The sequence below is a fragment of the Lepisma saccharinum genome, chromosome 1 (genome assembly GCF_977018435.1).
Source record: "Lepisma saccharinum chromosome 1, izLepSacc3.1, whole genome shotgun sequence".
NCBI lineage: Eukaryota > Metazoa > Arthropoda > Insecta > Zygentoma > Lepismatidae > Lepisma > Lepisma saccharinum.
Genome location: NC_139229.1, coordinates 68,272,682 through 68,296,088, shown reverse-complemented (window position 1 = coordinate 68,296,088; position 23,407 = coordinate 68,272,682). Strand labels below are relative to the sequence as shown.

Sequence of the window (23,407 nt, the reverse complement as noted above, 5' to 3'; positions counted from 1 at the left end):
ACATTGCGCCATCGGGAAGGCCTTATGCACCCAGGACTAAGATCGGACATTATCCATTGTGTAGTGCCATTAACGATACTTATTCTAACACCACGCTTCGAGAGAGCATCTCTTTTCTCGTCTTCAGGTGAACAAATTTCTTGAGGAGCGAACCTACGACAGACCTGTAACTTTACTACAAATCCGTGTGTGCAGTGGAGTAGTTGTTTTTGTAAAGTCCAATTTATGCACATATAAGCTAATCGGGACTGGATCTACAGTTTAAAGTGGGATCCAAAGCAATATGTGCCTCCACATACAGGGTGTCTCATAAGTAATAGCGCAGACTGACACAGGTGAAAGTACACGATAATAGAAGCAAAAAAGTCTCAGTAAACATGGGTCTGCAAACGAGCCGTTTTCGAGATAATCGCGAATATGTGACTACAAGCCGCCACTGACTTCATTGTTTGTAAACGTCGTCCTAGTTGGTAAAATGCTAATGTGTGGTTACAAGCCGTCATTGATTGCATGTTGTAAATACCGAGTGCTTTACTCCTTGCGCGGTCAGAGGTTTGCTCTTTGTTTACAAAACAGAACATTTCCGAGAGGTGGCGTTGTAATCAAACAGAACATTTCCGAGAGTGTGGGAGTCACGTCAGTTGTGCTGGACTGCGCAGTGAAAATGGAGCCTTACAGCAACGAAGAGTACATTTTACCAACTAGGACGACGTTTACAAACAATGAAGTCAGTGGCGGCTTGTAACAACACAGTCGCAATTATCCCGAAAACGGCTCGTTTGCAGACCCATGTTTACCGATACGTTTTTGCTTCTATTATCGTCTACTTTCACTGTGTCAGTTTGCGCTATTGCTTTTGAGACCCCCTGTATATGCATGCATACCTAAGTTAAGTAAAGTAGGGAGGGCTTGGAGAGCTGCAGCCCTTCAGATGTAAGATCGAAAACTTTTTTTTATTGTAATAAAAATTTACGAAGTTAAACACCAATTAAATACGTGCTCCAAGGAAACTAGTAGATGTTCAGTTTTACTTAAACGGCCAAATGTTATGTTTTTATAACACTTCAATTTATCATTAGTGTTGTGAACAAAGGTTGTCTAAATCCTCCACTAACAATGAACGTACTACATATGTACATCATTATAAATTCTCATCGATAAAAGCTTCTTTATGGTGATGCATACAGCCTTATAAAATTTTCCGTAATATTTGTTGAAAAGGACCAAACTTGAACAAACCCCAGTCAATTTAAAAAAAGTCTTAAGTTCTTCTCCATAAAATAATGCTTTTAAAAGTAACCTACATATTTCTTTTACATCGCACAATTGATATACCTAAGAAAACAAGAATTCAAAGAAAAGCCATGACTTAATGTGAGGGAGTTTAAAAGGGTTTTACATGTCTTGTTATTTTCAAGCGTGAGTTGACATAAGAACCCTTTAGTGAAGAGCTTAAAATAACGTTTCTTGAAGTTCTCATTTATAGATTGGTTGCATTATTAAATCTAAATTAAAACATGAAATATATATCAAATCTATTATCTAGAGTTATGTAAAAAAACTACAGAAGCAGGAAACAGTACTTATCTCCATCTATCGTGATAATTTTCAATTCAATAGAAATCAAGTGATCTTGCTGAAATGACACTGCGCAACAGGGTGATCATTTTTTGCTTGGATGCAAAGGATCTCCTTCCTCCAACTTATAGTAGTTTTTGGCTTTATCTTGCAGTTTCCAATATTTATCCACATAGGCATAGGAGCCAACTTTGGTGGGAGAGGGGCAAGGAACTTTCTGTTTTCCTTATAAATTTCAAGATGGGCATATATTATATGCATAAAATATAGTTTGTGTCCGTCTCGATCCACAAATTTATTGGGAGTTGGCGCTACTGCACAAAGAAACTAACGCCCGCAAGATGAAAGAACCTACCCAGACTTTTCGTCCCTAGATGTGAGAGTCCCGAAATGCAAAAAAAAAAGTGTTGCCACACGCTTGATTTTTGTCCAGTCGTTAACGTCATCATCTGCTGTCAAGATGCATCCTTCGCTAGCAGTTCAGGAAGTGACAGAGGATGTAAGAGCCTTTCATTTTGTAACAGGTCGTGGCCGTTTGACTTAGCGGGGCTTTGAACCACAAACTGTTGCTCCAAAGCATAAGTTTGGCAATGTAATATAGGACATGAATTTCCCTTCACCATGCCAACTGGACTAATCTGATTGGTTCAATCAGTTCATGAGATCCTCCGTTCCGACGGAAAAGTGCAAAATAGAATTTAAAGTTAGTTCTGTGGTCGTGCGGGGATTATTTTGTGGGGCGGGAAATCAAAGTGTTCTATGAAGGACACGAAGATATGGATAATTTGATCGATTTCGTGAATATTGTTTCGCTCTGCGACGCCAAGGTTCCCGGGTTCGAATCCCGCTCGGGCTTGGTTGTTTGTGAATGTCCATTCATCAATTTCATCATTTCATCACTCATCCCCATCTTCGCAAATTAGCCAAGAGGCACAAAACGCGAAGTAAAATTAACTAAATCAATCAATCGTGAATATTGTGAACTATTTTTCTTTACATCTTTATGCAAAATGGATAGTAGCGAGAGGTGTTAAATAACCATGAAAGAACTAAAGAGAAACAAATTAGGACAAATACAAGTATTACCGTAAAATTAGTATAATTTAGTGCAAATAATTTTGTAGGAAAATTCGTGGATGCATGTGTATAATTGTGGAAATTGTAGGCGGAAGGTGGATTTAAAAACCATGAGCTCTCTATGAGTGTGTGCATACACAAGTACAGTCACACACACGCGGACCGAAAGTGCTACTTTTCCTTTACACCCTATACATACATACTGGACGGATTTTGTCCAATGAAGATACGAGGGGAGGCTGATAAGTATGAGCCTAACCCAGAAAAAATGAGCTATGAGGCTGAGATTTGCAGGGTGTACTGGTCAATTCTTCTATGTAATGGTGCAAAAATCGACTTTCTATGATTTTAATTTCCATATGTTTTTCAGGCCCAAAAGTAACCACTCATTTGCAGCATTAGTTGCCTCCTAAACGCTCAAACTCGCTGTCCCTTTTGGTGTTTTTAAGATGGAGGAACAGATGATAATCACATTGAGCCAGGTCAGGCGAATAGGGTGGATGGGACAACACTTGAAAGCCTAAGGTGGTCAGTTCTGCCATTGTTTCACCTACAGTGTGTTACGAGGCATTGTATTGCAACAGGATGACACCTTTGCAGAGCTTTCCCCAACTTGCTGGAGATGCTGCCATTTTCACTTTGGAACTGAAAACTAAAGGGAAGTTAAAATCATTGAAAGTCGATTTTTGCACCATTACATATAGTATAATTGGCCAGTACACATTTTAGCCTCCTAGCCATTTTTTTTAAATAAGGCTCAATACTTATCAGCCTCCCCTCGTATTGCCTCCATTGTGAACGACTTTGTTTCAAATCTTAACATCTTCTTTCCCACGCTCTACGCTGTTGATAGACTCGCTTTGCCACGTCCTCTCATGTGAGCATCTGCCAGCTTAGCACAGGGTAGAAACAATGAGATACCTCTGGGTACAGATCAGGGTGACTAACACTACGAATATATTGAAAGAAACAATAGATTTAACCCACTACGGAGGGTACAATTCGTAATATATTCTTGAATAATCATGTACAAATATTAGATAACTTTGGAAATCTTTTCATACAATATTTTTCTTCTATTTTTATTTCTTATTAATTGTAACCAATTTTCTTCTTTGGGCTTCTTCTTCTTGTAATCGCTAAGGCTTCTTCTTCTTATAATTACTAAGGCTTCTTCTCCTTATAATTACTAAGGCTTTTTCTTCTTGTAATCGCTAAGGCATCTTCTTCTTGTAATAATTAAGGCATCTTCTTCTTGTAATTACTAAGTCATCTTCTATTTCTAATTACTAATGCTTCTTCCTCTTGTAATTATTACATATTGTGTATTTTTCCTTCTTTCTTTTCTTTGTCGATCCAAATTGACGGAAATATTAAGAAAATCGATCTCCCAGAGAAACAAAGAGAAAGGGGTTAGTTAAAAATCGCCGCCTGGCCGGCGCTAACCTTAACTTGGAGCTGCAATAGATGCGCTACCAAAATTGCTTGGGTGCCTGCCGTGAAATGGCGCTACACCTGGGAAAAAAACAACCCAAAAGCCGCACGAAACTCTCAGTTCGTGGGAACCGAAAAAAAGACCCAGAATCGTAATTACAATTCGACTTCTTTACTTTTATATAATGATTACATATGCTATTACTGAATATTAATTACCCTTTCCACCTTATTTATATCCTGTTATTGTGCTAAGTTCATTTATTTATTTCATTATAATTAGTATTAATATCTACAGTACAATCATTATTTCACCGCATCATCGCTTTCTTTTTTCTCTTTTTACAATTGCATACGTTTTCTTGAGTGCTGCCATCTCTGGCCCACTTTCTAAACTGCTTTATGCATCATCAAATATAAGTGTCGTTCTTTTTGCATGCTGCCATCTATGATCCTCTACCTCAAACACCAACAATGCAGTTTGTGTAGGTGACACAAAATTCCCCTACTTGGGTAAAATTTTTCCTTCGTAGAAATTTCGTATGCAAGGAAAAATTTTCTGCAACACCCATTCTTACTATTCACTTCTCATGTCTTTCTTTCAACATTTGTTGAACGTCTTCCGTACAATTATATATTTTTACATTATCTAGATTCTCTCTTCTTACTTCCTTTGTCACAATGTCTTGTATAACTATAGTGTTCCTAAACGTATCTAATGCAATATACGGACCTTCATACTTGAAAAACAGTTTTTTAATTGTTCGGTCAATGGCCTTACTTATTGGGTGTGTTTTACAATAAACTATATCACCCTTTTTTACTTCTATCTTCTTCCCTTTAACTTCCTCCTTTGACGTCCTCTTCTTTCTTTTGTTATACAAGTTATTGAAAAATTCTTTCCTGGTTTCCCTTTCCATAACTTTCTTTGGCTATTCTAAATCATCGAAAATCGTCGGCTCTGCTTCATATCCCAAGAAAATCTCTATCGGGCTCATATTTGCCTCAGCTGATATAGAGTTATTTAATAATCGAACTATTCTGTTAATTAATGCACACCACCTTGTATGATGATCATGACAGTGCATTCTAAGTAATCTCACAATCTCTCCATTGTAACGCTCAATTGGATTGGAACTTGGATGATATCTTGTAACATTAATCAACCTTATCCCTTTGAAATATATATATTCCTTGAAATATTCTGAAGTAAATTGAGTCCCGTTGACTGTCAGCATTTTCTTTGGGCTACCATAATGTTTGATAAATCCTTCATCTAACTTCTTGACTATTTCTTTGGCTGTAGCTTTCTTTAAAGGATAGCACATGATAAACTTGCTACATACGTCCACACACGTCAAGATATACAAAAAACCCTTAGACCTAGGTAATGGTCCTATTAGATCTATAGAAACCATGTCTATTGGCCATTTAGCGATAATATGTAATTCTTCTTTCCTGAATTTTATCTTTGAAGGTTTAGTTTGTACGCAAACTGTACAATTTCTGACATGGTTAAAACGTCATTCTTCATAGTCTTCCATACGTAAAATCTCCTAGCTAATCTCAACGTTTTATCAACTCCGAAGTGGCCAGATCTTTAATGCACGACCTCGAGTACTCTTCTTATCAAGGTTCGTGGTACCCTTATCCTTACTTGGTTCGGATTTTCATAGCTAACTTGGAAAACGATGCCATTTATAATTTTATATCTGCTCTTTATCTTAGACATCCTTGTTTTCTTGGTTCCTTCCTCTCCTTCCAACACCTTGATAATATCCCTTAATTCCTCATCTTCCTCTGTTCCAACTCGCCATTCCTCTTCTTTAATACCATTTACTTCTTACACAGCGATAGCGTTGATTTCTAGCCTAATCACTTCCTCTGGTTCCTGATTTCTCTTCAAAGGTGCTCTGCTTAGAGTATCTGCAACATAGTTTTCCTTCACTTTTATATCCATAACATCAAAACTGTACTGTTGCAGTAAAATCGCCCATCTCGTCAGCCTTGCATTCCACTGTCCGGCAGAATTTAACCAAACTAGACTCTTATGATCACATACCACCTTGAATTTTCTGCCTTTCAGATATGCAGAGAACTTTTCTATTCCAAATATTATCGCCAGACACTCTAGCTCGCTTATCGTATACGCTCTTTTGAAGTTCTTGAAACTTCTGCTAGCATATTGTATCACATTCTCTTCGTTGGAGTAGTTTCTCTGAAACAGGTATGCTCCCAATCCAATGTTCGATGCATCTGTGCCTAAAAAGAACATGTCCCCAAAATCAGGTTGGCTTATAGCCGGCGCTTGTATAAGGTCTTGCTTAAGTCTTTGGAAAGCCTCCTCTTCATCTGCTTCCCATTTCCATTTAATATCTTTTCGGAGAAGATCATATAATGGCTTGGCTTAGCTTGAGAAATTGTGTATAAATTTTGATCGCCAATTACATATTTCCAGGAATCTTTGAAGTTGTTTCCTTGTGTTTGGCCTTGGAAACTTTCTTATAGCGTCATTTTTATCTGGGCACATCTTTATTTCACCTCCAGATACTACATGTCCTAGGAAACGTATTTCCTTCCTTGCAAAAGAGCATTTTTCCCATTTGACAGTTAATCCTGCTTCTGCCAATTTACTTAATACCCAATCTATTTTTTCTATATGTGTCTCCCAATCTTTCGTATGTATGCACATATCATCCACATATATAGCAAGCCATTCTCTTGTTTCTATACTAAATATTCTGTTTAGAGCCGTCATAAAAGCTGATACTGATGAATTTAGACCATATGGGAGCCTTCTAAATTGAAATAACCTTGATTCATATCGAAACGCTGTATATTTTCTAGACCCTTCTTCTATTTCTACCTGAAAATATCCCAAACTCATATCAAACGATGTGAAGTATATGCTGCCTGAAAAGGTGTGTAGTAATTCATTTATTCTTTCTACTTGATTTCTGGGAAGTAGCACGTGTTTATTTAGCTCCCTTAAATCCACTACGGGTCTCACACCTCCGTTCGGTTTGTCTACCACGTGCATTGGACTTACGTGTACGCTATTGGAGTTCTCTATTATTCCCCAACTTAACCATTTCTTCAATTCCTTTTCTACAGCTTCTCTCTTTGCAAAGGGTATAGGATATGGCTTTGACACTATTGGACTCGCTGTGTCTACCTCAATCCTATAGGTGTATACATCCGTTACTCCTGGGCGTTGGCTAAATATTCCCCTATGTCTCAACAAAATATATCTTAATTCTTCTTTTTCATTTTCCGAGATCCAATGACACTTTTCCACTTTGGCTTGTATTTCTTCTTTCGATGCCTTGTATTTATGGTCCTCTATTTCGACCTCTTTTTCATATTCACATTTTACATTTTCATTTTCAATTATATCATCATAGTCTTTCTTCTTATACACTGCATCATGTTTCTGATATACAAGACTTTGCTTCCTAATGCCTATTTCGCTCTCGGAACCTTTTATTTCATCCTCCATAGGGATATCTACTTTCATGTTCTCCATTGATTCTAGATTTATCCGTTTTTCTTTTATGTGTTTGTGCCCATTGTAATTTTCTAAGAAAGGTACTCCTAGGATTATATCACACCTCAAACCCTTTATCACCAGCAATTTTACTTTGAAATTAGCTCCTCTGATGCTCATCATGATGCGCACCGTGTCCTGAATTTTGTATTCTTCATTTCCCGCAGCCTAACTAATCTGACTTTGTCCTTTTCAGAAGCGTCTAATTTTTCTTGTGGGTATTTCTCTTTAATTCTTTGCCAACATTTATAGCTCATTACTTCGACAACACTCCCACAATCGATCAAGCATTTAACCTTAATTTCTATTTTTTCTGTTTCCACATACAATGATCTTCCAGGTTTTAAGTTTTCAAAACTCGGCTCTCCAATTAAAAATAACTTCAGAATTCCTTCTTCATTTATCGTATGTTCTCCCTTCATATATTCATCATTTTCCCTTGCTCTCACACCTGGGAGTTGCTGCGAGAGCTCTACAAGTTTAGCCTCTCGACCGACTCCACGTTCCTCGACTCCTCATTTATCTGCTGCCATCCAGCATTTCCTACTTCGTTCTGCACCTGTCTTCTGAATAATTCCACTGCTTCTCTTCGCTCTTCATTTATCTCAGTATTTCCCCTCTCGTTCCTCTCGTTGTAATTGTTTCCTCTAGGTTGCCTTTCTTCTATCTCCATCCTTCGTTCTGAGTTTCTTTGATTCACATTTTGCCAATAATAATTTCTTTCTCTATATCCGCGATTTCCTCTCCACGGTCCTATATTTCTTCTATCATAATTTCTTTGCTCTTTCTGAACATAATTTCGCCTTCTGCCATTTCCGTTATCTTCTAACTGGACGTTGTTCCTCTTCAGGATGATGCCTCTTAGGATAATATCTACTTTCCTTTCCCTTATCCCATGACCTTTGAGTCTTTTTCAGCATGTCATCTGTTCTGAGGTAGTCTATCAAGTCTTCAACCTTCCTTATCTTTACTACAGCCACCGTTCTTTGTGTCCATATTGGTAGCGTTTGTATCACTTGTCTAACCAGCTCTTCCTCGTTCCATTTTTCATTCAAATTTCGGAAGCTCCTTAATGTTTCCCATGTGTGTGCTTCCAAACTCTCAATCTTGGACCAATCTATGTATTTTCTTTTCAATGTCTCCAGTTGCCTTTCCTTAATCTCCTCACTGCAATAATATTCCAAAAATCTTTTACTAAACTCTTCGAATGTTCCAAACTTGTGCTGATTTAACTGATAACTGCCTTCCGCAGACTTTTCAAAACATCCTTCGATAAGGTCCAGTATCATATTTCCTGGTATCCTCATTAGCTTCACGTTAGTTGTTAGTTCCTTCAGGAATTTTCGTGGACACTTGTCAGATATATTTCCATTAAACTTGGGCAAGTGTTGTAATTCATTAGGCTTAGGGATTCTTGTCTTATATTTTCTCACTTCCAAATTACTTCCGTTTACTTTGTCCAACCATCTTCCATTGTCGCTCCCTTCTCCACTACTTTTCCATTTTCTTTACTTCTTCTGATGAAACCTTTTATGCTTTATTTCCTCCTCTATAGTCGATTCGTCGCTACTACTTTCCATTTTTATTCTGATCTTTTCATACTCTTCTTTTCCATAATTTCCTTCTCGATTGAAACCTATTAGCTTATCTTGTATTCTCATATCCTCTATTGCAGTGATTATTCTCTCTCCATTGTACTTTATTCTCGCTCTTTCCTTTGTCGATCTTACTTTCGAGGGTTTGCATCTTCTTATTACTCTCCTCTAATTCTTCCCTAACTTCTTGTCGCTCTCTAATTATCATTTCTCTAAATTTCAAAGTTTCTTTTACTATTGTTTCTTCTGTCACAATTTTCATTTCTTCTAATCTGTTTTCTACTTCATCTATTTTAGAGATGTTAATATCTATCTGCTTCTTATTTGCAAAAATTTTGTTTTCTAAACTCGTACTCCTCTGCTTGCATTCTTCATTCACTCTTGAAGCTTCCTTTTCGATCTTTCTTTCCTGCATTCCTTGCATTCGTATTCTTCTCCCCTTTCACATATCTTCTCATATTGTTCTTTCCGGATTCCTTCACATAACCAGTGTTTCATTTCTTCACATACCTTGCACTGTATTATTTCTTCCTTATTTCCTTCTCCGCCACAACATATTTATTTTCCTTCTTCCATTTTTGCTTTACTTATCTTTCCAAATTCTTATTCTTCGTGTTATTTCAACCTCTTGTCTGTATCGAGCCCCACACGTTGGTCGCCATTAATCAATGCCACGTCCTCTCACGTGAGCATCTGCCAGCTTAGCACAGGGTAGAAACAATAAGATACCTCTGGGTACAGATCAGGGTGACTAACACTACGAATATATGGAAAGAAACAATAGATTTAACCCACTACGGAGGGTACAATTCGTAATATATTCTTGAATAATCATGTACAAATACTCTATGTGATCAAATGTATCCGGACACACCGCGAAACGTGTGTTTATCATAGACGGCGACACAGTACTGCCATCTACCACATGGAACACATAGTCAGCGAACTCAGTAGTCTGCAGACAGTGTGAGACAACAGTATGGGATGGTCTGACGAACTCACAGACTTTCAACGTGGTCAGTTGGTTGGGTGCCACTTGTGTAGGATGTCTGTGTGTGAGATTTCCACCCTCCTAAACATCCCTTTGTCCACTGTTTCCAATGTTATGGTGAAGGGATGTGTACATACAATCCAAAAGATTGGAGGCCAACCTCCCATGTTGACCTCCAGAGACCATCGAGTGCTGAAAAGGGCCGTACAGCATTATCGTCAATCATCCATCGCCACCATCACAAAGGAATTCCGAACTCCATCAGGATCTACTCCAAGCACCATTACTGTTTGGCACAAGGTGCGGCAACTTGGTTTCCATGGACGAGCAGCTGCCCATAAGTCAAATATCACACAGACAAATGCCAAATGCCGCCTCGTGTGGTGCAAGGAGCGTCGAAACTGGACCACAGAACAGTGGAAAACCGTTGTGTGGAGTGATGAATCACAGTACACAATGTGGCGATCCGATGTTAGGGTGTGGGTGTGGCGAATGCCTAGTGAAAGACATCTACCAGCCTGTATAGTGCCGACAGTGACATTCGGAGGTGGCAGGTTACAGTGTGATCATGTTTCCCCTGGAGGGGGCTTGGCCCCCTTGTTGCTTTACATGGCAATGTCACGGCACAAGCCTACGTTGACATTTTAACAGCTTTCATGCTGCCTACCGTCGAAGACCAGTTCGGGGATGACCAATGTGTCTTTCAACACGACCGAGCACCCGTACATACTATAGGGCCTGTGGGGGAGTGGTTTGACAACAACAACGTCCCACTAATGGACTGGCCTGTGCAGAGTTCTGATTTGAATCCCATAGAACATCTCTTGGATGTTTTGAAATGCCTACTTAGTGCTAGACCACAACGATCCACATCAATACCTCTTCTCATTTTGGCGCTCTGCGAGGAATGGGCTGCCATACCTCAGGAAACCTTCCGGCACCTGATTGAAAGTATGCCTGTGAGAGTGAACGCTGTCATCAAGACTAAGGGTGGGCCTACACTGTATTGACTTCCAGTGTTCCCGATGAAGGGTTGCCCAAACTTGTACTTTATTTTCAGGTGGGTGTCCGGATACTTCTGATCACATAGAGTATTAGATAACTTTGGAAATCTTTTCATACAATATTTTTCTTCTATTTTTATTTCTTATTAATTGTAGCCAATTTTCATCTTTGGGCTTCTTCTTCTTGTAATCGCTAAGGCTTCTTCTTCTTATAATTACTAAGGCTTCTTCTTCTTATAATTACTAAGGCTTCTTCTTCTTGTAATCGCTAAGGCATCTTCTTCTTGTAATAATTAAGGCATCTTCTTCTTGTAATTACTAAGTCATCTTCTACTTGTAATTACTAATGCTTCTTCCTCTTGTAATTATTACATATTGTGTATTTTTCCTTCTTTCTTTTCTTTGTCGATCCAAATTGACGGAAATATTAAGAAAATCGATCTCCCAGAGAAACAAAGAGAAAGGGGTTAGTTAAAAATCGCCGCCTGGCCGGCGCTAACCTTAACTTGGAGCTGCAATAGATGCGCTACCAAAATTGCTTGGGTGCCTGCCGTGAAATGGCGCTACACCTGGGAAAAAAACAACCCAAAAGCCGCACGAAACTCTCAGTTCGTGGGAACCGAAAAAAAGACCCAGAATCGTAATTACAATTCGACTTCTTTACTTTTATATAATGATCACACATGCTATTACTGAATATTAATTACCTTTTCCACCTTATTTATATCCTGTTATTGTGCTAAGTTCATTTATTTATTTCATTATAATTAGTATTAATATCTACAGTACAATCATTATTTCACCGCATCATCGCTTTCCTTTTTCTCTTTTTACAATTGCATACGTTTTCTTGAGTGCTGCCATCTCTGGCCCACTTTTTAAAGTGCTTTATGCAGTTTGTGTACGTGACAGCTAGCTAAATTCAAAATGTTAGCTGGAGATTTTCCGAAATGTGATGTTAAGATTTGAAGGATATTAAGATATGTGTTCTATGAAGGATATGAAGATATGGATAATTTGATCCATTTCGTGATTATTGTATCGTGCTGCTACGCCAAGGGTCCTGAATTCGAATCCCGCTCAGGCTTGGTTGTTTGTGAATGTCCATTCATCAATTTCATCATTTCATCACTCATCCCCATCTTCGCAAATTAGCCAAGAGGCACAAAACGCGAAGTAAAATAAGTGTTGGGTTGACATGACATGACGTCATCGGCTCGCTTGTTGATTGGAAATTAAGACTAGTTTCCAAGATGAAAAGGCACATGTCAGCATGAATTGAAGTATAGAGTAGTGTGAGGGCAAGGAGCATTGACGTCAAGATCTGGATAAACGTGGGTTTAGGTAGGAAGGTAAGGGATCTCATTGTTAAAATCGATGACGATAGGGTTCCTATCAAAATGCATATAAATATACGAACATAGTGCTAGAATTTTGAAGGTCATTTTGCCAAATTGGGGTATTATCTCTCTATATATAAAAATGGATGTGTGTGTGTTTGTTTCGGCATAACTCTCGAACGCCTGGAGCGATTTCAACTAAACTTGGAACACGTATCATTTGTAATCTTGAAAGAAATACGGTGGGGGTAAGATAACCTTGGCACCCCTAGGGGTGCGGGCGACATGCAAAAAAAAAAAAAAATCGAAAACGACCGATATTATTGTGGAATCCATAGTTTTGGGGTTACTAAGATGAAATGTGACACTCCCAATGCGGTTCAACTCCAAGACACCCTTGAGATACCTAGGGGTGGGGAGGAAAGGAGAGGACATGTAAATATAATCGAAAACGACCGATATTACTGCACAATCCATAGTTATCGGGATCGCTAAGAAGAATAGTGACACTCCCAATGCCGTTCAACTCCAACACACCCCTGGCGCCCCTAGGGGTCGGAGTAGGAAGGAGCGACATGGAAAAATAATTAAAAACGACCGATATTAGTGTGGAATTCATAGTTTTCGGGGTCGCTAATATGAATAGTGACTTTCCCAATGCCGTTCAACTTCAAGACACCCTTGAGACTCCTAGGTGAGGGGATGGGAAGGGGGTGACATGTAAAAATAATCTAAAACAAGCGATATTTAGTGTGGAATCCATAGCTTTCGGGGTCGCAATGCCGTTCAACTCCAAGTTCCATTTACACTATAGTTAGAATTCATTACTTTCCTGTCTAATAGAAGATTGGGATAAATAAATACCCTGGCAACGCTGGATAATCAGCTAGTATACTAATAAAGGGTATTCTCTGAACAGGCACGTATCTAATAAAATATTTCGGGAGGGGTACGAAATAAGTGTCTTACAAATAATAATACTAGTAATAATAAAAACAACCACAATACTGATGTTTATAGTTAATAGGGCTATTCGTAATAAATATTAAAATAGGTACGGGCCTACCCGATGTTATAGTGGTAACGTCGTCGCCTTATAATAAATTGATCCCGTGTTCGACTTCCGGTAGAGGCACATTGCACAGTAGTTCGAACTCACTTTAAACGGTAGGTCCAGTTCTGATTAGCCTATCTGTGCATAAAGTGGACTTAAAACAACAAATCAAACAATTAAAATAGGCACATTAATTAATACTATTATTGTTATTGCATGAATAGGAAAGAAGGCGGTATAACAATAGAGTTGTAACAGCACGTATTCATTATCTCGCTTACGTGTAGTTAAGATCGTTAAATTTGGACAAAAACAACTGGTATGGCAAGGAAATTAATGTATAAAAATCGAATATTTATTCAATAACAAATATTCAGTTTATGAAACGTAAAGTTCCTGATTAAAATTTTATGCATATTATTTCAAGTAGGCATTGTCAAGTCAATTCCGATCTACACCTGTAACTTCTGTGGAATTAAATAACCCTCGCTTGTACAATGTATGCTAAGCAAGCATATTTCTATGATTTTTAATTTAGTGCTTGATAAGTCTTTCTAGGGGGTCAGTACTCCCTGGACCCTTCGTAAATACGTATGTTTGTAAATTAGCTCTATTTCTTACATAGATTCACAGGCAGCTTTTTCATTCAACTTCTTTGGGATGAACCACCGCTGTAGATATCTCTTACACAGACAAATACTCTCGTATCCCTTTCAAAGTTCATGGAACTTAACGTAACGTAACGAACAACACTAAAGTAGGCCCTACCCGTAAAGAGTAAAGCCCTTTGCCAGCGTGGATTGGACAACTTACATATTGGTAATGTGTTCCCTGAGTGGAGTAGTTTCGACAAGTGCTGCCATTGTCTTCAAACAAGCTTTGAATGATTTCGTCCATAAAAAGAAGAGAACAAAGAATTGAAATTCAAAGAAGACCTCTCTTCTGGAGACTTTCCACAGAATATAGTAAACTCCCATCAAGTATTGATATACCGTGCGTTCATTTCGATCTGCAGCCGAGAGATCGGGAGAAGCGTGGCGGGCGGCGCTGACGGAGATGCCGACATTTGCGGCCTGTAATGCCCGCTTATTTTTATAGACATATGCAGACATTTATATAAATATTGCAAAACGATCACTAACCTGTGTTATAACACGCAAAAGTTCTTCTGTAATTCATCCAAGTTCTGCTGTTATATACACAAATAAATACGCTTTAGAAACGATGTTAAGAGCCACAGATAATAAAACATTTTAATCATAGTTTTGACCAGTAACGTCCTGCTTAAGTTTATATCCTTGAAAGAGTTTTGTGCCGATTGGGATCGTTTGGAGGTTTTGAATGTGCAACACTGTATCAAGTTTACGCTGTAGAAGAAACCGTTAAAAGTCAATAGTGTTCGTGAGCTTCCTTGCAATCCGAAATCTCCGAGCTCGAGTTTTTTGTTCCTTCGCGACTAGATGAAGACAGAGTTGTAAATAAAGTGGCGAGCAATGTAAACCAAGAGCGTGTTAATTTCGTACTGTGCGCAAGAGTGTTATTCTTGGTTACTTGCAGTTACTTGTTTGTGTTATTGTAGTGTGTATGTGTGACGTGTCAGTGAGACGATTGGAATGCCAGCCGCAAGATTCACGTTAGAACAAAGATTTTTTTATGTATGACACGTACCTACGTGAAAACAAACTCGTGTCGAGACGTGTGTAGGTAATTTGTACAGAAATTTCAATGCGTTTCAACTCCACACAGAGATACGGTTAGACATCTTGTCCTTAAATTACGAGAAACTGTATCGTTAAATTTTAAAACACCTAAGCAAAAACGACGGATTCTAACCGAAGCAAAACTCGATGATATTGGTGCAGCGTTAGAACGTTCTCCAAACAAACCTCTACGCCGTGTTTCACAAGAGGTGGGCGTGTCAAAATCATCGGCACATACAGTCACTAAGCTACTAAAATTAAAACCATACTCTTATAACACAGGTTAGTGCTCGTTTTGCAATATTTATATAAATGTTTGCATATGTCCATAAAAATAAGCGGGCATTTCAGGCCGCAAATGTCGGCATCTCCGTCAGTGCCGCCCGCCAAGCTTCTCCCGATCTCTCGGCTGCAGATCGAAATGGACGCACGGTATTTTCCTTAGAGTATGCCTTTCGGTCTTCTATTCCGAAGAAATGTTTATAAATAATATCAAATAGTGCTATCTTTTACTTATTCTTTGTTAATATTTGATCATTTTTTCTTATTTTCTTAAAAAATTATTTTCATTGTTCACAATGTCACTGTAAAATGGCTATCTGCTGTATCTCGAATACTCAATAGAAAATAAATTGATGAGAATGAGTAATGATACGTTGAAATTGATGAAGGGACACTCAGAAAGAACACCAATGCCCTGGCCCGGACTCAAACCCGGGAGTTCTGGTGTCGTGGAGCGCTGTGCTAACCACTCCGCCACGGAGGTCGGCATCTCCAAGCAAGTCTAGGCTTAGCGCGAGCATATAAATCGGACATGCTAACTATTAATGGCTCGCTAAACAGCTTGCTTGCACCGAAACCTGCGGCGGCCGACACGAAAATTCGAGCAGATATTTATGTAAATATTGCTGCGTTATTAACGTCCGTAGCAGGCGCAACGTTATAAATCGACGAAAATTAAACACATGCAAAAACCCGTTTCGTTTGCAGCTGTTTGCATATGTACGAAACACGGAACAAACACGCACGGACGCCAAACAGCAACTTTTTTTTCTGTTCTTTTTGGTTTTGTCGGGAAGGGTATCTCGTCGCAAATTGCAGCGGGCATCCGTTTTCGTTAGCTGCCGGTGGGGGGAGAGGGGGCCTCGTTGCGTATGTTTGTCGTTTGCGGAGAGGGGCGGCGAGTGCGGCTGACGTCGCTCGTCACAGCGATGTATTTACAGCTCATCAATCATTTGCAGAATTGCAATTGCAATCCTCTGATGCGGAGAGAGATTCCTGATTAGCCGAGGCTACAGTAAAGGGCCTCGCTGCTTGGATTCGGGAAACCAATTGAACTGTTGCGCGCACAGTGGATATGGGACTAGAAAAAAAATATTGCTCACGCCGTCTGTCATTACACGTTCGGTACCCTGTTCTTTTTTCTTTCGCTCCAGCCTCGATATTTTGTTTACACCATGTTTATGCATCGCGGCCAAAGTATGGTACTAATGCTCGCTCGTGGAAGTCGATGACCTAAATATTATTTAAAAATGACAGATACATTTACTTGGATAAATGACGAAAAGAGTCGTGTGCTTGTGAAAGTTCCTGAATAATTTGATACAATGGAGGTTTTAACTACGGTAGCTATTAAATTCTATTGTGTGTTTCCAACGTTACGTCTCAGTTTTTCCTTCGATCTCTATTGTTATCCGTAACGGACGTTAGAATGTGCCTACTCTCTCTCTCTCTCTCTCTCTCTATTTATTTATCTCTTTCTCTACTCCTTTCTCAATTTCTACTCCTCTCGCCCCGTCTTTCTTTCAGCATATTTGTTTTTCTCACCTGTTCTCATAGGCGTAACTTCGCGGAGGCAAGCCCCCCAAAAATATCAGGTTTGTTAAAATTTAAAAATTAAGGATACTTTTATTAACATCCTAAGACCTGGGGAGCTAAGTAATAAATAATAATATTTGTGATTTCGCAAATGTGACAGTTATTCAGCAAGTAATCCTGGAGATTATTGCAATGGGATCAAAAACTTTTCGACTCTGCCCTCCTACCAAAAGTTAAGCCTCAAGTTTGTACCTGTCCCCCCCCCCCAAAGTTAAGTCCCAAGTTACGCTCATGCCCCTTCTCTCTCAATCTCTCTACTTCTCTCTCAATCTCTCTACTTCTCTCTCTCTCTCTCTCTCTCTCTCTCTCTCTCTCTCTCTTTCTCCCCTTCCTCTCAATTATTCTCTTCCATCCTCTCTCTGTCTCTCTGCCTCTTCCTCACAACCTCTCTCAATTTCTCTCTCTCACCACCTCTCAATTTCTCCATCTGTCTCTAACCCTCCCTTCATCTCTATTTGGGGCCGTAAGATGCGACCATTTAAAAATGCACCTGAATATCAAGCTCACTTCCACGTAGTACACATTGGTTGATTGATTGGGTGTTTTTAAGTCCACTTTATGCACAGTAAGGCTAATCAAGACTGGACATACAGTTGAAAGTGGAATCCGAACCACTATGTGCCCCCACTGGGTATCGAACCCGGGACGCCTTCCCAAGTGTTGACACACACCAAAATTTTATTTCAACCAACCTTCCTCTCAATTTCTCTTTCTCCTTCTCTGAATGTACATTAAAGACAGAGAGAGAGAGAGAGAGAGAGTGGGGGGGGGATGTAACTCCTCAACTTCCTCTTCATTGAACAACAACTTTGAAAAGCTCCGATTGCACAGGCTGGTAGGAAAGCGCGGGAAAGTTTCCCTCTTCTAAATTAACTCTCAACTTCAACGGTTTCTCTCCAAAAGTGCACATCACGTGATGAAGGGGGGAGGCTGAAAATACAAAACACATGGTGGATTCAGAGGGGATAGGGAAGTGGGGGAGAGGGGTTAAGAAATGAAGGATTCCCCTGCGTAAAAGTTGGCCTACATTTTGCTGGAACATTCAGTTTTCAATGTGGCTAACCCCACTTGTCCCAACTATTTTTTTCCCTTTCTCGTGCCGTGGGGAAAGTGCACTGGACGTAGAGAGAGAAAGAGAGGAGAGAAGTGAATTTGCATTTTTCAAAGCTGCCCTGTGTGTGTGCGTGTGCATTGCCTCGTGGGAAGACAGAGTCCCGTACCGAGTTAAACCGTGGCATTCGTCATTTTGCGCCGCGGGAGGGTATGTTGGTTAGGAGGGTAGGGGGAGGGACCCAGACAAGAAAAATAGAAGGGAAAAAGCAGTTCGTGCCGTAGCTTGTTAAAATAGATATCTCAGTTTCAAATAAGCACACACCTTCTGTTTGAATTCGCATGTTTGAGAGAAAAAAGAATGTGTTTTCATTTTTCGTTACGAAGCAGACAAAATTTCAGTTTTTCAAAAATCTTCTTTGCGCGATTAGTATAATTACGTTATTGTTATCCTTTCCGTATTAGTGCAATTTTTGCTGACTATTCACGAAGTTCGTTCGTACGAGGGGTGATCGAAAACTAACGTCTGTCTTTGTTTCTATACTTCCGTGCGCCTCTCGCGTGCACACACGCAGCACCTTACAGAATACAGTAATAATGCTTGTAGAAGTAGACAAGAAATATTCTAAGTATAACTAATGATGCTCAAGTTATTTCATATAAATTATTCTGTAATTCTATAATTATAACTGCGCAAATAGGTAATTCATATGACTATCTCTCAAGCTGAAGGCCATGGGTTACATGACTTTGATAATGCTTTCGATGCTGTTTTCTGATTTTCACAGAATTAAATGTTAGAAGTTGATACAATGGGCTAGATAGGCTATCTGCGAAGCCTGAAGTCTAGAGAATAAAATACAGGAGAAAAATCGGTAAGAAATTGTAAATAATATTATTCATATCAGTGAGATGACGATGCTGATTCTGGAGTTGGCAACCTCATTTCCTATGAGTTGGTAACTTGATTACCAATGAGCTGGTAACCTGATTTCCTATGGGTTGGCAACCTGATTTCTTATGAGTTGGCAACCTGATTTCTTAGGAGTTGGTAACTTTATTTATATTTATAGCCTAGGACCACGCGACATAGTGAGATAGCCCAGATCTTGGACTCCGTATACGCCACTGATACAAATACTTCCTTGTTAATTACATTTTCAAAACTTTGTGTTGCATGTTTATACCCATGTGTTAATAAATGGTTATCGTGAACCAGGCTTAAAGTATACAAAACAATTATTAGCATATTTAGGGCTGGTGGCCTAAGAAGTACGTATTAAATGCACATCTATTAAGAAGTTTTATTGCTGTCCTCCCTGGCGGAGTGGTTAGCATAGTGCGCTATGACACCAAGGGTTCCAGATTCGAATTCCGGCCTTGGCAAGGGTGTTCTTTGCGAATACCTCTTCATCAATTTCATCATATAATCACTCATCATCATCAGTGGTAGAAAAGCGACGCAAAATAACGAAAATAAAGTCATGTCAAAGAAGCTGTACTGTTCTTTTCCCCCGATGCGGTGAGCTCGCTGGTGAGTCGTGTCGAGTGGAATTCTTGCTTCCTAAGGAACCTGATGAAGCTTAGGTAGATAGGCGGTGGGCCTTTCTTTCTGCTGCCACGAGAAAGGTAAATAAAGGTGTAAGGTGCATTAGAGAAGAATAGGTGAATCAAGATGTCTCATTATGATGAGTAGAGCAAGTCACTGGGTATTCATGGGTAGAATCAGACGAGGCTGAGCGATGTAAAGTTAATCTGCCAGTTGCATAGGCAGTGAAGCCGGTGACCTGAGTCTTCCTGGCCAATAACTGGGTTATTGTGTACGCTTACTCCATAATGTCTCCGATATGAAGCTGACTCCATTGTCGACGCATGATTTCAGAACACCAAACTTGAGAGTTAATCATTTCTGGCTAGATCTTTCTCATGCAACTTGGGTTTCAGGAAAAAATGGGAGCAAAAGACTTTTACCAGATTGGAGCAATACTTGAGAATTATTTCTAGATAAATTAAGAAAACAAACTGGTACTTACCAGTAACATGGATGCTGGTAGCACTGCTTACTACGACCTGCCGCGTTAGCCGATGAATAGTGCGACATCTGTAGGTGGAGTAGCGGTCGCTTGAATCCACATTTTGGACCAAAAGATCTCCAGTTGGCAACAGGTGGAATTTCCCATCTGTGGAAGAAGAACGACATAAGTCAAAAACAAAATGCAAGTTACTACGGCGTGAGATAAGTCCACCCCAACAAACAAGAAAAAATTAGACATAGAAATGCTCTTCCAGGCAAAATATGCATTTTTGTATCGTATGTAGAGATACGTATTAAACGTGACTTCCCCACTCAGAATATATTTCCGCCTAATAAGAATTACTTCGAGATGGCATAATTACTTGAACTATTTTCTCTTTCAGATATTGATTGATTTGTTGTTTTAAGTCCACTTTATGCACAGGAAGGCTAATCGAGACTAGACCTACAGTTTAAAGTTTGATCAGAACCACTGTGCCATGTTCCTCCACAGAGTATCGAACCCGGGACAAGGCGACGACTACGCCATCGGCGAGTCCCTCCTTGAGATATTAAAAGTAATTGTCCCCAAGTATGTAACTTCATGATATATTTATTCATTTATTTGCAGTGCTGTTAACAGCATGGGACATAATACAGGAATGCAGAAATATAGTACAAAAATATTCAAGTTACGTTGTATTGGCCTGGTAGAGGTTTAGTCTAAGAGACCATTTAAAGTTAAACAATAGAGAATTGTATAGTCACGGTCAAATCTACATTCTAACGATCCAATTGAAAGTCTTGTGATCGTCGCAAACCAGATGTGGTCATGACTGTAATATATTAAAGGAAAAACTCTTCAAAGGCAACGGAGAGCAAAACGAAACAAACTGACGATGCAGTCTTCTCAAGTATTATGTAATTGAATTTGAGTTTTGAGAGTTTTTGAGGTTTTAAGTCCACTTTATGCACCCGAAGGTTCATGGCTGCAGCAACGCAACACAGGTCTTCCATCCGCCCCTATCCGGAGCAAGATCTATATACTCCTATCCATCCCCACCAATTTCCTTTAGGTCCATATCAACATTATCCCTCCTTCTTTGTCTTGGTTTTCCTACTGGTCTCTTACCATCAGGTTTTCCAACAAGAATCCTGTAAACTCTTCTTTCCTCTCCTATTCGTGCCACATGGCCTGCCTACCTAAGTCTTCTTGATTTAATTATTCTAATAATATCTGGACACGAATACAAATTATGTAGTTCTAAATTATGTAACCTTCTCCACTCACCTGTCTGCTCATCCCTTTTAGGCCCAAATATTTTCCTAAGGATCTTTTTTTTTCAAATACTCTCAATTTATGTTCCTCTTTCAATGTAAGGGACCAAGTTTCGCATCCATGTAATACTACAGGCAAAATTACTGTTTTGTATATTTTATCTTTTAGTTTCTTAGATATTAAACGAGAAGACAAACGTTTATGAAGAGAGAAGTAACATGCATTTCCTGAATTAAGCCTACTTTTTACTTCCTTTTTAATATCATTTTCATTTGTTAGTAATACTCCTAATACTTGAATTTGGAAACTGGTTCGAACGAGTTGTTATCAATAATTAGATTTTGATTATTACCTTAGACTTGGTTTCGGCCTGTAAGCATATATTTAGTTTTTTCTTTGATAACTTCCAATCCTATCTCTTTAGCTGCTTTAAAAAAATATTTTAGCATTATTCTTAATTGTATTTACATCATCCCCCAGTAAGTCTACATCATCTGCAGATGTAAAAAACTACTTTTATTTTGTAAATTAGTAACATAAGAACTACTGTAATTATATTACATTTTAAACCTTAATTTTCTTCCATATTTCAACACAAAATCATTATTTTATTACATAGTTTATACAGCCACCTCACACTCTCACTAACAGATTTTTAAAAATAGAACTGTTGTTTCACATATTTTTAAAACAATTGATAAACCTGTTCATATATATGTCTTGCACATAAGGATTAACTACAATTTATTTCAATTGGATTTTAAAGTTTTAGTAAAAGATTCAAATTCCTTTTCCATGCGTATTGTACACTTGCATAGGCTAATTATGAAGTGAATGTAAATATATTAATCTGTAAAATTCCAATATAAGAGTACATACAAATTCGGAAAGAAAGTTCTTTAAAGCCTTTTTTCTTTGATTTCCGCCACTGCCAAACATAGCAATAACCATCGCAAGAAACCATGTTTTCTTTTAACTTCTGTTTTATTCTAAAGCTCTCGCCACGAAAACAGTCCAGTCAAGGTTAACCCACCCACCTACAGTGTTGCCAATTACCAACAATTTCAACCGACGAAATCAACCGCATACGTACAACGCGCGAAGTGTCGACCGTGTAGCTTAGAAGAAGCGTGGCAACCCTGGAGGGCCAGGGGTGTGGTGGAGGGAAGAGGAAGCTCCGACCTTGACTAGACTGTTTTCGTGGCGAGAGCAATAGATTTTTCGAACTTTACGCTTTTTACGTATTTTACGAGTTTTTTTACGGATTGCACGAATTTTTACGCATTTTACGCGTTTTTACGTATTTTACGCGTAATTTACGTGTCAAGTAGAAAACTTTTTTTACGCGTAATTGCACACCGCTGAGAGGCATAGAGTACAGGAAAATCCTAATTCTCCAGTACCTCACCAGATTTCGCTCACGCCGTACGAGAACGAATAAGGACCGTATTTAGCCAGCGAGATTCGATGGGGAATCCTTTGATTGGATGTAACTGAGGCATGCTAAACGTTTAATGGGTTAATTTTCCTCTAAACTGTTCGACTGATAACTCCCATCCTCTGTGTGTAATTTCGATGCAGATTACAACGGCCTCTGGCGGCCAAGGGCGCTGATGTATTCTCACCTGGCTGCTTTCATCACAATTTATTCGTTTGGGCTGAAACTGCATTCGAGCCGATGAAGCCCCGCCCTTTCATGCCTCCCCGCACGCTAATTCCCCACCAATGTGTCTCGCTCTGACACTTGCTACGTAAACAAATTGACGTTGTTACAGCGAGAGCGTTTTCCATGTTCGTTTGTTTTGATTTACAGTATGCGCTGATAATGGGAGGTTGGGATTGTCAACGCGTGTGTGTGCAATAAAT

General features: G+C 39.1%; 1 protein-coding gene across 1 annotated transcript in view; it reads right to left on the bottom strand.

Moving 5' to 3' along the window:
• Positions 1-23,407, bottom strand: part of LOC145996198 (cell adhesion molecule Dscam2-like) — a 501,892-nt gene that overhangs the window by 210,198 nt on the left and 268,287 nt on the right. The window contains exon 5 of the mRNA XM_083132598.1: positions 20,282-20,428. Coding sequence (XP_082988724.1) covers positions 20,282-20,428 — 147 coding nt within the window. The remainder of the gene's footprint in view (positions 1-20,281; positions 20,429-23,407) is intronic.